Here is a 17,750-nt window from a genome sequence, read left to right on the forward strand (position 1 = left end):
TCTTAATTTAAAGAAGGTTTATGTATATTTAGTTTAGAATTTAAATTTATTAACCTGTCAGATGTATGTACTATCTCTGTGGCCTAGTTTTGATGGGGTGGTTCCACAGGGGACTGGAAACTTAGAAGGCTGTGGCTCCCAAGTGCTGCACTAGGGAGCGCTGTGTTGCCACAGCAAACTCATGGGGGCAACGTGGGGTGTTTTAAATGTTTGAGGGAAATCCAGTGACTTCTGTAAGACACTGTTCTGTTAGCCGAAGTAGTTCAGGATTTTAACACTAGATTGCTCCTTCCTTCTGTTGAAGTTATATCTTTGCAAAGCAGAGTTTTTTACCTAGATATGATAAGGAAGTACTCTGTGAAAATAGATGAGAAATGGGAAACGAGGATGGTGACATCCAGTTGGATTCCAAAGTTTCAGAAGTAGTATTGTGCCCAACAGGTGCTGAGTTCATAGGTCATAAACACTTATTAAATTGTTTGGATCTAACTACTTCATAAGTGGAAATGTTAGTTATTTCTCTGAGCCCAGGGATGCCTTGGAGAAAATTGAGTCATTAAGGATGCTGTAACGTGAGAAAGTTTGGGAACCTCTGTTTGATATGCTTTCTCCCTTGTGAAGAAAAATACTTATTTGATATCTCACACAAGCAGTGCAGATAATTCTCTAGGGCATGTGAGACTTTACTGTCTTTTCTTGGCAAGTCTGTTTCCTACCAAGAATGGGTTGGAAAGACTGGGGCTGGAGGTGGGATGGAGGATTGCATGGGAAAGGGATACTAAGGGGTAGAAAACCTAAGAAACCGATATTTTAAGGGGCAGGAGAACTTGAGCTGTTTCTTTTGTTGACTCGAAAAGCCTCAGACTGAGTTTGTTCAGGAATAACCAGAACAACAGCAATTTGGGATGTGCGTGCTATGGTAAACCACTGGCAAATCCAACAGACAAAGAAGGGGAGCTGCCTTTATAAAGAGAAGGGGGGAGGAGGGGGGGCTGATCTGAATGAAAGTCCATTGGGGGAAAGTAATAGTTCAGGGTAGCAGCAGGTTCTCATTGGCTGAGCTGTAGTTTCTCACTGGCTGGGGTCTTTCCAGATAGGGAGAGAAATCCTCCTTTAGTAATAAAGTAGTTGTACTTCCTGTCCAAGATGCAGGCATCTGTCTCTTCCTTTTTGGTGTAATTGATCGTGTCTGATGGGCCATGAGAGCTCCCCCTGGAGGCCTTCCTCACTCCAATTTAATTAACATTTCTTTTACTAATTTCCACACTAAAGAACCAGAAGTTGCCTAAGTATCAACCTTTAAGTAAGTATAAATAATGAAAAACTTCTGAGTTACCTACAATGTGAGTGATTCCTCAGTAGAAGACAGTGGAAATACATGTTTCCCAGATTGCTTTAATAGAGCTTGAAGTATCTTTTGGAGAACATAATTGGATATTTGGCATATTAAACCCAAATGAACCTTGAATTATGAGTATGTTTTCTTCTGTTTGTATCTATGTGAATTCTTCTTGGCTTCTTATTCGTAAGTTAGGGGAAGGTGTAAACTCTGTTGTGCATCTTGAGGCATCAGCCTCTTTGGTGACATTAAGTTAAAAAATCAGAGGGGCCGGCCCCGTGGCCGAGTGGTTAAGTTCGTGTGCTCCGCTTCAGCAGCCCAGGGTTTCGCTGGTTTGGATCCTGGGCACGGACATGGCATCGCTCATCAGGCCATGTTGAGGCAGCATCCCACATGCCACAGCTAGAAGGACCCACAACTAAAATATACAGCTATGTACTGGGGGGATTTGGGGAGAAAAAGCAGAAAAAAAAAAAGAAGATTGGCAGCAGTTGTTAGCTCAGATGCCCATCTTCTAAAAAAAAAAAAAAAATCACAGATTTCTGTATAAAATGTAAAATGTAGCCAGTTCTATCACACCTATAGTGAGCCTCAGATTGGATCATTGAAAACATATTGGTAGAGTGCTTTTCAGGTTACAGAGTGCTATCGTACTCAGTTTTGATTTTGGTTTTGATTCTAATAGCAGCCTTTTGAGGAAACGGAGAAATAATCCCCACTTTATGAGTGAGGTTATGTTGGTTCAGAGAGTGACTCAGGGTTACACAAGTAAAGAATGTTGGACTAGGAGTAGAGACCCAGGTCTTTATTTCAGGCTGGCCTTCTTACCTCTACATATTCAGCACCCTGACCCGTTGCCATGTTAGCTTCTGTTACCAATATAGAGAATAGGACCATTATCCTGGGGAATGAGGCATTGCCCAAACTCTCAGACGGTAAGTTTGAGGTAGGCATTCATGCATGTTCTCACAAGGAGTTTTTGAATGCTTAGTTTTTTTGGCCATAGTCTCAGACCAGTTAACTGGATAAATTGGGATCTTCATTTGTCTCTATTAACCCTATATTTTTTCTAATCAAATAATGTATGTTATCTTAAACATAGCCAAGATTCCCATTAAGAACTCTGGCCTTATGAGATGCCACGGAAGTTTTCATAAAGTAGTGGACCAAATTTCTTGCCTTTTACTCAAAGCAAAGTAACCTGGGCTATAAATTTACTCTTATAGGTGCTTCTGTCATTTTGAGTTGTTTGGCTTCTTAGCCCATAGGTGAGGTATAGGTGCATTTGCACTGAACAGAGTCTCACTAATAGTGAGGAAGGAGACAGAAATGATCAGAAACAGAAGAACTTCAGGAAGAGTCATTTTTAGTTAGTGCGAAGACGCTACACCTAGGATCTTTCTATGGAAAGTTCTTTTTTAGAGTATATGTTTATAATTATGATCCTGAGTAACCAATAGAAGGTTAAATTATACTCAAAATACTGTATGTAAGAAGGCAGGACAGTGTCTAATTTAAAAAAAAAGGATTTCCGGGGCCAGCCCAGTGGTGTTGTGGTTAAGTTCTCATGCTCTGCTTTAGCAGCCAGGGGTTCAGATTCTGGGTGTGGAACCCACACACTGCTCATCAAGCCATGCTGTGGCAGCATCCCGCATACGAAGTGGAGGAAGATTGGCACAGATGTTAGCTCAAGGTCACTCTTCTTCACCAAAAGAAAAAAAGAATTTCCAATTCCTAAGATTTTTTTTTATTTGCTAATCTAAGGGATAAGCTTCAGTGAACCTGGAAAATTGACCTATATGTAGATGAGTTTTTTTGTCAGTGTAAGAAAGTGTACAGTAGGATGATAAGGAGTTCAGTTCTCATGCCTCCCCACTGAAACAAATTTGCTATGAAAATAGTTTTGGGGAACTGCCTCAGAAATTGTAGTAGTGCCAATAAAGATGTGCGTTATCAGCACTAGTGCAGAATCTGAGTGTACTGAGTGCTAATTCAGACAGCTTTGCTCTTTCCTTAATTAAAGGGAATTCGTACGTTATTTCCACCCCCACAACTCACGACATATCCCAAAGAACGTCATGAATAAAATAAAATAAATTAAAAGCAACCAGAATACAGGTATTCGTTTCACTACTTGCTTCAGCTGAGACTTACCACAGAAATATGGTAGTGATCCCATATGAAAGCTGAAGACTTAAGGGATTAAATTAGCTTCTTAGAAACTTTTATTTATTATAACTTTATAATAAAGCGCTTTTTTCCCCAGAGGAAATGTGCTTTGTAAATCTTTTGAAATATTTGTTATAGACCATGCGCAGTCAACCCCAGGAAAGTAGTACTCTTTTGCACTTTGTTGAATTTCCTTCATGCTTTAATTGGTTTAGTCTATATATTTGTCATTGTATTTACTGCATCAGTGCCGTGTGGGAAAATTCTGATAACAATTTAGTCTTCCTTCCAACCTACTTATTCTTTTCTTAACAGTGTTGTATTAATCAAGATTTTCCAGGGAAACAGAACCATTAAGATTATATATTTATTTGTTTACACACACACACACACACACAAGGGGAGAGAGAGAGAGAGGGTGAAAAAGAAAAAGATATGGTATTGGCTCACGTGACTGGAGACAAGAGGTCCCACAGTCTGCTGTCTGCATGCAGAGTGGAGACCCAGGAAAGCTGGTAGTGTAGTTGGAAGGCCTGAGAGCAGGAGAGCTGATGGTGTGGATGCCATTCTGAGTCTGAAGGCATGAGAACCCGGAGCACTGAGGACAGGAAAAGATCAATGTCCCAGCTCAAGCAGCCAGGCAGAGAGCAAATTCAACCTTCCTCCATCTTTTTATTCTATTCAGGCCCTCAGTGTATTGGGTAATGCCCATCCACTTTGGGGAATGCTGTCTGCTTTAATCAGTTCACCAATTTAAATGCTGATCTCTTCTAGAAACACCTTCACAGACACTCCCAGAAATAATGTTAAACCAGACATCTGGGCACCCCTTAGCCCACTCAAGTTGACGTATGAAATTAATCATCACAAGTGTGCATTATTTTAAAAAGTACCTCCAATAAATTTCTAGAAATGCTTACACTTAGATATCCTGTCACATGCATTATTTCTGGCATGTTTCTCCAAATGTCTTGGTAACTCCATTGTCTGATACTGTGATAATTGGCTGCCTGGCCCTGGGAACCCTGGTGTTCTTTTGTGTTAATGTGAGTAGAGTCCCACTTTCCGCAGGATATGGTGTAGACATAGTGAGGTTGATAGGGATTCAGCATAGCAGGAGATGATTGTGAGAGGCTCAGAGCAGAGAGACCTAAATTTATTTGTAAGGAGATCTTGAGGTGATCTGAGTGCCTCACTCTGTTATACATTCAAACTGAGTTTTCTCAGGAGACTTTGGCTTATTTGTTTCCTGGGCTCATTTTTAAACTTTTCTTCCAAAATAAGAATGATGTAGATTTCTAGCAGAAATATCTCCTCCCCCTTTAAGATATATACTCTTTAAATGGCTTCAGTGCATGTAGATTTTGGCGACTAAGAATGTAAGCTTTGGAACTGCAAATGAAAGACTGTTTTCCATAGACTTCCCAAGCTTTCACTGGAAAAAATTCTCTACGTACCCTTAACAAATGTACAAAAGTTACCAAAGTTAAGTAATAATATGTATGTGCAAAGGCTTGGTATGAGCTCTTGTCCCTTTCTTGATTCAAGAATATGTGTCTTAAGTCTCAAATCTAGTTGTAAAGCAGTTAAGAAAATTGAGGGTTTTATGAGATGGAAGTAAAAAACGAGACTTAACATGTTCAGGTGAAAAGCTAAACCAAGACTTTTTGTTTGTTTTTAAGTGAGGGGCCTGATTCTTTAACTTTCCAGTTTTTCTCTTGATCAAGGGCTGTAATTAGTGTCATGACTGAGAAATTTTAACAGCATCAAGAGAAAGGTGGTCAAAGTGAGAGTTTTAGGTACAAAATCCTGATTGGATTAAACCCATTTGTTAGCATTGGTTGGATATGGAGTAACAAGAAAGAAAAGAGAGAAGCACATAGATACGACTATTTGAAAGAGGTGCATCATTTTGTTGTGACTCCTTTTGTTTAAATTACCAGCGATCTGGTTGCTAGAGCAGTAGGACCCTTTTGCGTTCTTACTTTATTTGGCTTATTCATGCAGTTTGGTGCTGTTGACTACTCTGGCCTTGCAGCTTTCTTCCCTTGACTTCTACCACACCCTTCTCCCTTGAGTTTTTTCCCCTTACTTCTCTGACTGTTCCCTCTTAGATCTCCTTTGAGTATGTACTCTTAAGTTTGATGTTCCTCTGGGTTTTCTGTTCACCTCTCTCCTTTTTCATAATGCTTTTGCACCTTATTTTTAAAGATATTACCCACTCTTGATAGTGATACCTACATGAAAACACATATTAACAGCTGTATTTCTGCTTACACCTCAATCTAAACCCATCTTTCTCACTTGATTGCTAGACTTCCTCCTCCTTGTTTATTTTCTTTTCTTGGTGAATATCAGCATCGACCAGTTTCTGAAACCAAAGAAAAGATGTAATTTTAAGTGGAATGGTGGTGATATGCACAGCAGGATACGTAAAGCTTAGGTTTTTAGAGACATGATTATTTTTTCTGTTCTTTTTAGGGTATGTGCAAGGAATGAGTGACTTACTTTCCCCTCTTTTATATGTGATGGAAAACGAAGTGGATGCCTTTTGGTGCTTTGCCTCCTACATGGACCAAATGGTAAAAAGAGAGATTCCTTCCTTTAATCAAACTAATTTAGAAAATTTTAGTTGTATAATCTTATTATATAAGATTGATGTTCATATTTAGCCAATTAAGAAGTAACTTAAAAAAAATTGCTCCATGTTGTTCATTTGTTTCTTTTCTAAATAGTCTTTTCAAGAGGTTTGAAAGTACTGCATTGTTTTTAGTACAGAAAGTAGATGGCAAGTGCCTGTGGAAGAGGAATAATCAGGATTTAATATCAGCAAATTCTTATGTTCTGTAGAAGAGCCAAGAGCCATGAGTCATTATAGAATATTGATGAAATAGATGAATTCAGTTCTTGTGAAGTAGTTGAACGTTCATCTCATCTGTTTCAGAGATAAAGCTTAGTCATGCCGAGTAATATCCTTACCTTTTGTGAACATTTTGGGTTTTGTTATTATAGTAACTAACTTTTCTCCAGATGTGTTTCAACTATTTGTAATGCTGACACTCTCTTAGAACTTCGCTCTTATTTTCTCAGAAGCATGTGATTATTAGAGTTGAACTATGTTTACATGTACATATTATTACAAAGAACATTTTATCTATTATCGTTGATAGATCTTGAAGACAGAGTTCTAGAATAATAGTACAGAGGGTATTATCAGGGAAATATAGTGGAACAGTCTTTTCAAGTAATCTGTTAGGAAGAAAAAAAAAAAGCAGAGGGGCTAAGAGTAGGTAAAGGCACAGGAAATCCAAAGACCTGACTACATAGGTCATTGTACTGTGTCAAAATAAAGCTAATAAACTTGATGCTGGGCCTTGACGTTGGATATTGAAATGGCTTGCTTCCAAGGGGATAAGAATTTTGAGTATGTAATCATGTAAAATGTTTCCCCTGAGTTTAACTCAGAGTTTCTGGGATACAGATGTGAAATTTGGAAGTGATACTCTTCTCCTTTTTGATTACTTTTATTCTTCCCCTCTTGTTTGCCTCTTGTTCTTTCCCCGTCCAATTGTCCAATTTTTCCAACTTTTATCTAGTTCCTGAAGTCTCTTATCCCTGCTTCCAAGTCATCTTCACTTCTAGTCTTTTCCAAATGTATATTTGATAAGATTTGATAATTTCAAAATGTTCTTTTACTATTAAGTTAATAAATATTCAAATTATGTAGTCTTTTACCATGAATTAATGTTTTTGGATTATTTGGAAAGGTTATTAATTGCGGTAATCTGGTAATATCATAGTTTGTCTTCCTTACCTGTTTGATTGATTGATTTTACCTGCCTTCTTAGTTCCAATTACTCCCAAGTGGTCTAGAAACCTGAGACATTTGTTATAAAGGTCTGTACAACTCTTACTAACTGTATAAAAACTGTTGTCTTCCTTCCTTGTGTTTTTGTTGTTTATCCTCTTTTCACTAGAGCTAGTACATCCTTGATAAAGGGGTCATGTCTTTGTTTAACTAGTTCTCTGGTATGCTTCCAAAATTTTCCTAATGCCTGACGTGAGGTTTTTGTTCAAGAGATTTTTGTAGAATACACACATATTTTCCCAGTGCTTGGTTTAGACCTCTCCTTATGTAGATATTCCAGAAGTACTAACATGAACATACTGCATTTAGTTTTTTAAAATAATTGTTTTCATAACACTGAGGCAATATTGGCACATTCCAGTATATTGGCTTATGATGCCAAATACATAGATACATGCATACATGTGCATGTATTTGCATCTCAGATGTGAAGACTACTTTCTGAACATCTTTAATGCACACTTTGCAGTCTATTTGTCATTTTTGTGTATGAAAGCTCAAGTTCTTTTTTCTGTCTTTTTCACAGTAAATATTCTCTGTGTTTACCTTTTCCATTGAGGATGGTCTGGGGATTTTTCTAAAAAGATCTCTTAATATATTGTTTACTAACATTTTTTTCCATAACATGTGAACAAAAGGGGAATATGTTGTGATAAAAATAATCTGCACAGTTATTTTCCACTGCATTGCTTTTGTTTTGGTGTCCTTAAGTCTCTACTGCTGTTGTTGGATTCCTTTTTGTTTTACAGCTTTATTTTATGTAAGTTTTTATTTCTTTTGTGATGGCTGAACCTAATGTCTATAGATTTACTTTTGTTGATATTTACTCGCATCTAATGTAGGTCTAGGTATAGACTTGGTCTATTAGGGAAATATTTGCAAAGTTATCTGATGAACTTTCTTATACCCACCATCCGTTTTGTTTACAGATGTGCATATGTACATATGCATATATATGTATATGTATGCACACATGTTTATTCACAGATACAGTTGAAACCTTTATATAGCCATTGTTGATCTCATTTCCTCTTCTCCAGGAGTAGCTACTTCTCTGAAGTTGGCTTCTATCATTTGGGTGTGCTTCTTTTTAGAGCAGAGTGGGTAACAGTGGCTGTGCTGTGTTGGTACACCCAAGCCAATTCTAACCTTTGGCTGTGTCGCAACAAAAATTATGCTGTTAATAAAAGAATTAATTCTGCTTTTCCCCTACAGGTCCATGTGGTAAATGTGAAGAAACTATATCCCAAAGGCTTGTGTTAGTCTACTAAACTAGTTTTTTAAATCATTAAAGAGAAACTAGTTTATTGAGAATTAGTAGCCTGTAATTTTTTTTTCTTTTTACCAAGAATGAATGACTTCTAATCTGATAAGATACTTCTAATAAAGGATTTTATTGCCTCTAAAACTGGAAAAGAAGTGTGAAGGAGAGGATCTTGTTCTTAGACTTTTCACAAGGGTTAGGGTAATAGGCCACCATAGAGGGATTGGAGCACTTGAGTTAAAGGGATCAGAATTGTCTAAGAAGCCTTGCATTTATTTTGGTTCCCTACCCCTCCCAGCTCACCCTGCCCTCGTCTGAAGTGTTGGTAGGGAATCTCCTCAACATTGAAGGTTAAGTCAAGTAAACCACAGCAATTCTCAAACTTTATGATCTCAGGACCCCTTCACATTCTTAAATATTATTGAGGACCCCAAGAGCTTCTGTTTATGTGGGTTATATTTATTGATGTTTATCATATGAAAAATTAATACTGAGAAATTCATAAATATTTACTAATAAGAGTAAACGTATTACATCTTAACATCAGTAACATTTTTTAATGAAAAGTAACTTCTCCTAAACAAATTTATTGAGAAGAGGGATTGTTTTACATTTCCCATTTTCTTTAATGTCTAGGTTAATGGAACACAGCTGGATTTTCACATCTGCTGTTGTTTTCAGTTTATTGTGAAATCACACATCATATGTATGGCCTTTACACTTGTCGGAAAATTTAAAGTGCAAAATGCATATAGTGTTTTAGTATTATCGTGAGAATGGTTTTGACTTCACAGATTCCCTAATGTCATCAAATCTGAAAAATAATTGTTAATGCTGTAAATTAAGATATATATTAAAGCTAAAATTAATTCTATTTCATGTAATAATTTGAATAAATAACAATGGAAATGATTTGATACAAGTTTATTTCCCAAATGTGTGTTCCTTTCACTGGGTCTGTTATTCTCTTTGAAAAATAAGTATATCAGTCAATCTAGAGCTGCATTCTTCTTTAGCTAAGTCAAATGAATAGAGGGAAAAAAATAATCCTTAGTTTGAGACCAAGGATTCACTTTCTTTTCCTTTCTAATGTTGCTTTAGCTTCTTATAGTTGCGATTTTTTAATATAATCAGTGCATATAAGTCCACCTTTTGTCCTTAGATCATGGTTTAGTTATCAGTGAATATATACTGTAAAATATTTATTATTTATTATATTACTTATGTGGTAACATTTGTTTCCTTTTAAAGCATCAGAATTTTGAAGAGCAAATGCAAGGCATGAAGACCCAGCTAATTCAGCTAAGTACCTTGCTTCGGTTGTTGGACAGTGGATTTTGCAGTTACTTAGGTAAGTTTAGTGAATCAAAACTATACCCAGCAAATTGTAGGGTAATACATAGGAAAAACGTAAAGAACTCTTTTAAAGACATAGGTATTCTACCGCCGTTGCCTGGGTTCCTTTGAGGAATAAGAGTGGAACCAAATTGTCTTTGTATAATTCTGCTTTGAAACAGTTTATTCATAAAAGAAATTATTTGTTGTTGTTATTAGGTGTTTTACTTTTAAAGAAGTTAGCCTGCAAATTTGAATTGTTTCCTTGAATTAGTAGAAGGCAGTTAAATTTATAAGACTTGTAGTAGTCTACAATGCATAAAAAAAATTTGAGTTTGAAATAGGTTCACTGTATTCTGAGATAATTAGCATAAGAGTAAGCCATATATACATTTTTTCTTCTGTATAGAATCTCAGGACTCTGGATACCTTTATTTTTGCTTCAGATGGCTTTTAATCAGATTTAAAAGGGAATTTAGTTTTCTAGATATTCTTCGATTATGGGAGGTAAGTTCTTAAATTATTATACAAATGTAATATTTATTATGGAAAGAAACAAATTTATTTTATAGAGTATAAATGGATTATAATAGCCTAACTGAAATTTCTAAAGCAATTATGCTCCAAAATTCTGATAGTTTTGTAGTCTCTCCTTAAAAATTAGTGATCTTGAACTGAATTTCTGGTCTTCTGGTCTTTGGAGCTTTTTTGTATAAATCATAATCCTTCTGAGAGTTGGAGCCAGTCGGTTTCCTGGAAGCAGTTGTCTAGACCATTTGTGCCCGTGTTCTCTCCCTGGGAGACTTGACTTTCTGTGAGGCTCAGCTGCATCCTGATGTAGATTGTATAGAGTTCAAGGAAGTTTTGACAGGACGGTCAGTTGAGATGTCACATTATTTGTAGTCTGAGGTATGGGAGGGAGCCAGCTTGTCTTTTGCTTTTTTAAAGAAATTTAAGTTAGAGCAAAATACTAAGAGTAGTATAACAATACTAAGAATAATATAACAAGAATATAACATGTGTGAACATTTTGCCATATTTACTTCTAATGTTTTCTCTTTTTTCCCAAGGAAAAAAATGAAAGATATAGCTGACATCTTTTTTAATCACAACTCCAAGTCCCATTTCCTTCTCCCCAGCTCTAGAGGATATTCATGATCATGCTTTTGGTGTATATCCTTTTACTTCCTTGTGCACCCAGGGCAACTCTTGATGAAAAACAGAAAATTATTATTTTCTTCTCAAATATCTGTTAATTATTAACAGATCGATGTGCTTTAAAAATAGCATATGGGTATAATGGCTGCTGTCTTCTTTTATAAAGGATTACAGAGTTTCTCCCAAGGAAAGAATGGGAGAGAGAATCCATTTCAGTAATAGATACTTACACAGTGGAACCCCAGTGCCATCTGAGGCTTTTGCACCTGAAAATTGATTCCTATACTTTTGGTGACTCTGCTACCTTAGAGAAAGTGATGCTCTGATTGAGGGACCACTGCTTTCTGGAGGATCACTTCCTTTGTTTGAAATTAGAAGTAAAATGCACATGTTCTTGCCCTGGAATCATGTTTTAAAGTTCATCAATCTTGTTAAATTAGTATCTCAACTTCTTTTTTAGAGGATGAATTGAGAATATTGTTACCACATAGCTAGAATAACTCCTCAGTCTGTGTTTATCAAATAAATTGGAAATTTTAATGAAACCTTTGAGGATAATTGCATTGTGATTAAACTTCCAGAAACTGAATTTAGTCTGAAAATTGTTCAACTTGATTTTCTGCTAGTGAAAGAAGTACAAATATTTCAGATGTACTTTAATAGTATTGTTTATGTGGGTCTTTTTATGTCTCCAGAAGAGACATTGTTAGGTACATTAACCAGAGGGAAATTAAGGCCTTAAATTTGAGAGCATTACCTATATTTAGTCAGAAATGCAGCTATTAATCAAACGTTTCATATGTTTGGGTATAAATTTTGGGTAGTCGATTCAGTTTTTCTCACAATCAGGGATAGTCTGACTTACCTAATATGATGTTTAGAAGGTAGAGCTATCTCTGGGTGTTTTTGATTCCATGTGCTGTATAATTGAATTTTTTTTTTATTCCCAGGATTTATCTTTTTTCCCTCCCCCAGATACTGAAGATGATTTAAAGTGAGAAACTGAAGGTTCAGAAAAATAGTGAAAATGCCTCTAACCCTTACACCTTAAACTTAAGCTCATGGTTGTGACCTTTTAATTAATACCATGTATCATGTTGGTTAGGCTCAGTGGTGTGCTTATTGTAGTTACCTAAGGAGCCACATTTGGAATTCATCATATTCCCATAATGTTAAACTTGATGTTAGTTACTTTGTAGGTAAAGGTAAGACTTCCCTTCCCCACCCTTCATTTCCTAACTAGGAAAACAGTGGACTACCCCATCTAGGCAACTTCTGCTTTGCATAGAAGTCATTCAGAGTTCAGCATTGTATCTGTGAGGATGATATTTTAGAATTGATAGAGTTTACTAAATAGTTGTTCTGTTTTTTGTAGGTCATGTGGACTGAGCTACCTTGTAAAAATTTCCATCTTCTTCTCTGTTGTGCTATTCTGGAATCAGAAAAGCAGCAAATAATGGAAAAGCATTATGGCTTTAATGAAATACTTAAGGTAATTATTCCTTTAATTTAGATTTTAATATTTGGCTCTTTCCTCTGTTTGGTGGTACTGATAGACAAAACGTTTCCTTGGAGCTTTATTGAATTCTTTGAGTGACTTAAATGTCATCAGTAACACTTAGTACTAGAGCTGACTCTCTGAGAATGACAGTTCAACAAATATGCGTTGGCCAGTTATTTTTACCTGGTTAATTAGGAAGAAAAGGAAATTCAACAGATTTCCTTTATGTTTAGTTTTCTAAAAGAATAATTGTGTTTTGCTTATAACTTTGGGATAGTAGACCTGGGACAGCTGCTGGATTTAATGTTGCATAAGCTTATTAGCCATTTTTTAGCTTTAAAACTTGAAGTAATCTAATGAAAGATATAGTGAATTTCCTGTTTATTTGTATTATGTGAATATTTTTATTTTAAGGATTTTATCTGCAGTGAAATATAACTGACAATAAATTAGTAGGATATAGTAGTGCTTTCAGTTCGGATTATCATTTTATTTTATTGATTCATTTTAGCATATCAATGAATTGTCCATGAAAATTGATGTGGAAGGTATACTATGCAAGGCAGAAGCAATTTCTCTACAGATGGCAAAATGCAAGGTATACAGTGTTTGAAGTAATGAGAAGATTTTTTGTTTGTTTTTGGTGGGTTGAGGTAAAGAAAAGTTTTCTTCTTAGAAATAAAATAAATGGCAGTTTTAGCAAGTTGAAGGCAGACACAAAGCATTGACTGGCATTTGATTTACCATTACAGATTTACAGCACTTAATTGAAAACAGTTGATTAAGTATGCTAGATAGGAAGCATATAATAATAAGACAAAATGGCAAAAGTAATGAAAACATTTCTGCAACAACTAAAGAGGCTGTAGAATTTAACCGTTGATATATTACACAATTGAATTAGTGAGCACAGAATAGGACCTCGTGTTAGATATGTAGTACCCCCAGATAAAGACATGCTAATCAGAAACAATTAAATGGATAGTATTTAGTCTAGATCATTATATTTGTATCAGTGACGCTCTCAATTATTTCTAAAAACAAGGCAAATTTGTTGTATTATCTGAATTCAAACCAAATCATTATACTTTTGATGTATTTTGTTTTTTGTATTTTAATGAGAATTTTTATTTGGTCTTTGTGTCATTTCTTCATGGTTCCAAATACTTAACTTTGGTTCAATTCTACAGATGTTCATTTGATAGCTTTTTGTTCCAAACATGCCAGTGAGAAACTTCTTACCTTTAAGGAACCTCTGTGTTTTGAGGGGGAAAGACTGTGTAAATAAGGAGAGTGAAATAAATGCTAAATATCAGGAAACAATGTTTGTAAGAGGGTGGGGTGGGGTAGAGAGTAACTAATTTGGAATAGAAGATCAGGGAACCTCTTATGAAAAAAAGTGGTTAGGATTTCATGTGGAGTGGAGAAAGAAGATTTGAGAGGGTACATAACGATGACTGCTAGAACAAATCTTCAGATTCTGGAATCGGTGTCGTCTTGAGTAGAAGTGTTATTCTGTGATTACTTTTCCTCTGTAGTGAACGATGGTTTTGTGTTTGATTTTTCATATTCAGGAATTGCCACAAGCAGTTTGTGAGATCCTTGGGCTTCAGGACAGTGAAGTTACAACACCAGATTCAGACACTGGTGAAGATGAAAATGCTGGCGTGACTAGTTGTCCTGCATCTGCATTTCAGAGTAACTCCTTGCCAGCACTTGCTGCCAGTGGAGCCAGAGCTGACAACCCAACACAAACACCAATGTCCCCAAATGTCAGCAGATTAACACCTGCATGATCATTTGCTTAATTTTTGAAGAGACACTTTGTTGCAACTTTTTTTCAAATACTTGAAAGGTGGAAATTTAAAATCTTGGTATTGATCATGCTTTAAGGTTTATGGAAAGAAAGTGTACTGATGTTTTTGCATTAAAGCTTTACAAAGATTTAAACTAATTATTTTTGTAGTTACTTCTACCAGATAGCCTTTTTTTCCCAGTAACATTCCTTAGTATTTTTATAGCCAAGTACAGATTATTTTCTTGCTGATGAACTGGAATTGGATAAATATTGCAAGTGGATGAGATGGAAATTATGCACTTTGAAAAACATTCACTTTGTTTACTCTAAGTTTGGTGGGTTTTGGATTTGATCAAATTAAAGGTTGAGGCTTTCTATAGCATTCTGAGCTGAGAAGTAGATTGTTGTCCAGTGACAAGATTCTCTTGTTTGTTTTTCTCTATTGTTTACAGCAATACTCAGCTTAAATATTTATGCTGGTTGAATGTGATTTAAATTGGACATTTTCATCAATGCAATTTAATGTGTAGATATTTCAACCATAGAAAGTGGATTGGCAGTATATTTTTACATTGAACTTTTCTTCACTTGTATATAAAGACTATATACGTACTTATTTATGAGTATAAGAAAAGATAAGCATATTTTCTTTAACTGAATAAACTTGACTTGATTTATATAACCTGATTTCACAAAGTTAATACATAGCTTCAATATGAGATCTTTTTCAAAACTATTTTCTTAACCACACGTTTATTTCATGAGACCACATTCAACCCTGTACCTGGTGTAATTTTAAAATTAACTGCTTGTAACCTCACTTTACTAATGATGTTTATTATCTTTCCTAATAATGCATTAACTGATTCATCAGGTCTTTAAATTTTCATAAAATACTCCTTGCAAAAAGCTTATGTCAAAAATTTCAGTGTACTATCACGAGTCTCAAAATAATACTTTTTTATATATGAACAAAGCTGTTGTTTTTACCATGCAGTGTTGCATGATTTAAAGTTACGTGGAATTAACAAAACTGATTCTGTGTTAATTGTAATTTGTTAACTCCTGTACATATCATTAAAATAAATTTGAAGTTGAAGTAGCGTTTTCAGTTAAATTACACTTAGAAAATATTCTGCTAGTTCTTCATAAGAAAGAAAATCCAAGATGGACCCAGTACATCTCATGTTTTTATGTAATTGAAGCAATCATTTGAATGAGTTGTGAAAATGAGAAGAAACATGACCCTTTTTATAACCTAAAAAAAAATTTTCCTCAGGATGAAGTTGAGCCAGTGTTGCCTTAGAGGATGTCATTATCTGACTCAGTAAAGCGGCTGCCCACACTTGGTGCTAATAATGTAAAGTAAAAATTACGCAGTTCTAAATCAGTCCAGTAGATAGACTTTTTTCCCCCAGAAAGCTAGGGAACCAAATGAACTTTTTTCCTACTTGCACGTTAACTGACAATAATGACAGTAGAACCATTAGATTTTAGTTTTTAATATCATATGTATGTTATCTTTCATCAGTTAATAAGAGTAAGCCTATTCAGGGGGAAAAAAGTAAACTGATCAAAAACTCAGCATCTCTAGCCTTTCATTTCCTGCTGTTCAGGAAATTACTTAGAACATCTTGATGTTCTTCTTGTTCTTCCTGGACAGGGACTTTTGGGGAGTTTTTTCATACTACGTAATGTGATATCTATTTCAGAGTTTTAAAAATCGTAATACATTTAGTAAGTTGAACTTTTATCAAGTTTTATTAAAACTACTTGTTAAAACATTGAATTTCTATCTAGCACATTTTTGATATGGGAGTGATAATAATGCAGTGGTAGATAAAGTCTTAGATAATCAGAGTCCACAAAATCCAGTGAGCAAATACTATGTAAACGTGAGCTATTGAGATTGCTAAAATAGATAAATAGGTAAATGCGTTAGTCTAACCTTTTAAAGATTTGTTTATTTCAGTTTTCACAAGATGCTCTGTCCACACTCTGATAACATGTAAAATATTATGTGCTATATTAAGTGATATTTAAAGTTGTTAAAATTCAAGTAATTTCTAATTTAATTGTAAAAAGTATTTTCAATTCTGATATGAGTGGGAAACATTTTTGCATGGAAGAACATCTCTACTTTGATTGTTTCATGTGTCTAGGATTCTTCATCTCTTTATATATTATGAACTCTAGTCTTGGTGATGTCTAAAGCTTTGTTGAGTAAGGAAAACAGCCTTTTGGGATAAGATAGTGATTCTTGCTGAACCTGACATTTCCAAGGACTTTTATAGATGCCGACTATTCTTACAGAAAATTCATATAATTATGCCATTATTAAAGATAGTTTGTATAAAGTAATGCAAAATGTTTATCGAAGAACCTAGAACATCATTTGACTTGTGTGCAACTATGTAACAAGGTAATATCATTCCAGCTTAGATTTCTCTACTTGGGGTTTTCAGTAGGTGCGTGAACCTCTTACTGTATTTGAAGTCTTGTGTGCATATATGCATATTTTGGAGAAGAGGTCACATAGTTTCTCAAAACCTTCTCTGATTATCCCCAAAAGTTGAGAACCATTGTTATAAATTATTTAATGTGAGAATAATAACATAATTTAGGACTCATGCTAATGACTTCATGTGCTGAACTTCAATTAAAATATCTTCAGAGTGCTCATTCCCAATCCTTGGTCTCTATTTAATCAATCAAAATACGTGTCCAAGCTATACTTCATACATATAGAATCAGAATCTTTGGAAGTGAGGTCAAGGAATCCACGTTGTCACAGGCCTCCAGCTGGTTCCTGAGCCTCCCTGAGGTCAGAGAACTGCCGTTATATGTCGTGTTTCAGGGATTAACACTTTCACTTATGGTCAGGTAGACAAGTCCCTAAGTTTTTAAAAAGTAGTTCCGTGATTTTCTAAGGTGGATTTGCCCTAGTTCTGGTCACCATTTTGAGTGGAAAGTGAGGACATTCATCTTAGCCTATTTTTTATAGATTTCCCCCTCCGTATCTTATTTTTGAAGGTAAACTTTCAGTGTCACTTGTGAACACAAAACAAGATGAAGTTTGAAATCAATCTGCAAGGTTTCCATCAGTATCTAATGTCATTACCTGATTCTAAACATCTGTATCTACTGGTACTAAAGTGTGAATACGCTACCGTTTGAATGATGCAATGTATTTAGTCTGTTCTCCCTCTAGGTCCTTATACTACAGTGATTTTAAGTTGTAGATTTTTGAGGATTGTTCCAATTACAAATATTTTTCTCATTGTTTTGTAAGTAGACTCCTATTTTTCAGGCTATTTT

At 35.3% G+C, this 17,750-nt stretch overlaps 1 protein-coding gene across 2 annotated transcripts in view; it reads left to right on the forward strand.

Annotated features, from left to right (window-relative positions):
* The window catches only part of TBC1D15 (TBC1 domain family member 15), a 57,384-nt gene extending 41,044 nt beyond the window's left edge, over positions 1-16,340 (forward strand). The window contains exons 13-18 of one of the 2 annotated variants that reach the window (XM_001487961.6): positions 5,990-6,090; positions 9,892-9,991; positions 10,385-10,482; positions 12,509-12,625; positions 13,146-13,232; positions 14,209-15,531. In XM_001487961.6, coding sequence (XP_001488011.1) covers positions 5,990-6,090; positions 9,892-9,991; positions 10,385-10,482; positions 12,509-12,625; positions 13,146-13,232; positions 14,209-14,430 — 725 coding nt within the window. In that variant the 3' untranslated portion in view covers positions 14,431-15,531. 2 annotated transcript variants of the gene reach the window in all.
* Positions 16,341-17,750: the final 1,410 nt, after the last annotated feature.

Source organism: Equus caballus, chromosome 28 (assembly GCF_041296265.1).
Source record: "Equus caballus isolate H_3958 breed thoroughbred chromosome 28, TB-T2T, whole genome shotgun sequence".
NCBI classification, from domain to species: Eukaryota; Metazoa; Chordata; class Mammalia; order Perissodactyla; family Equidae; genus Equus; species Equus caballus.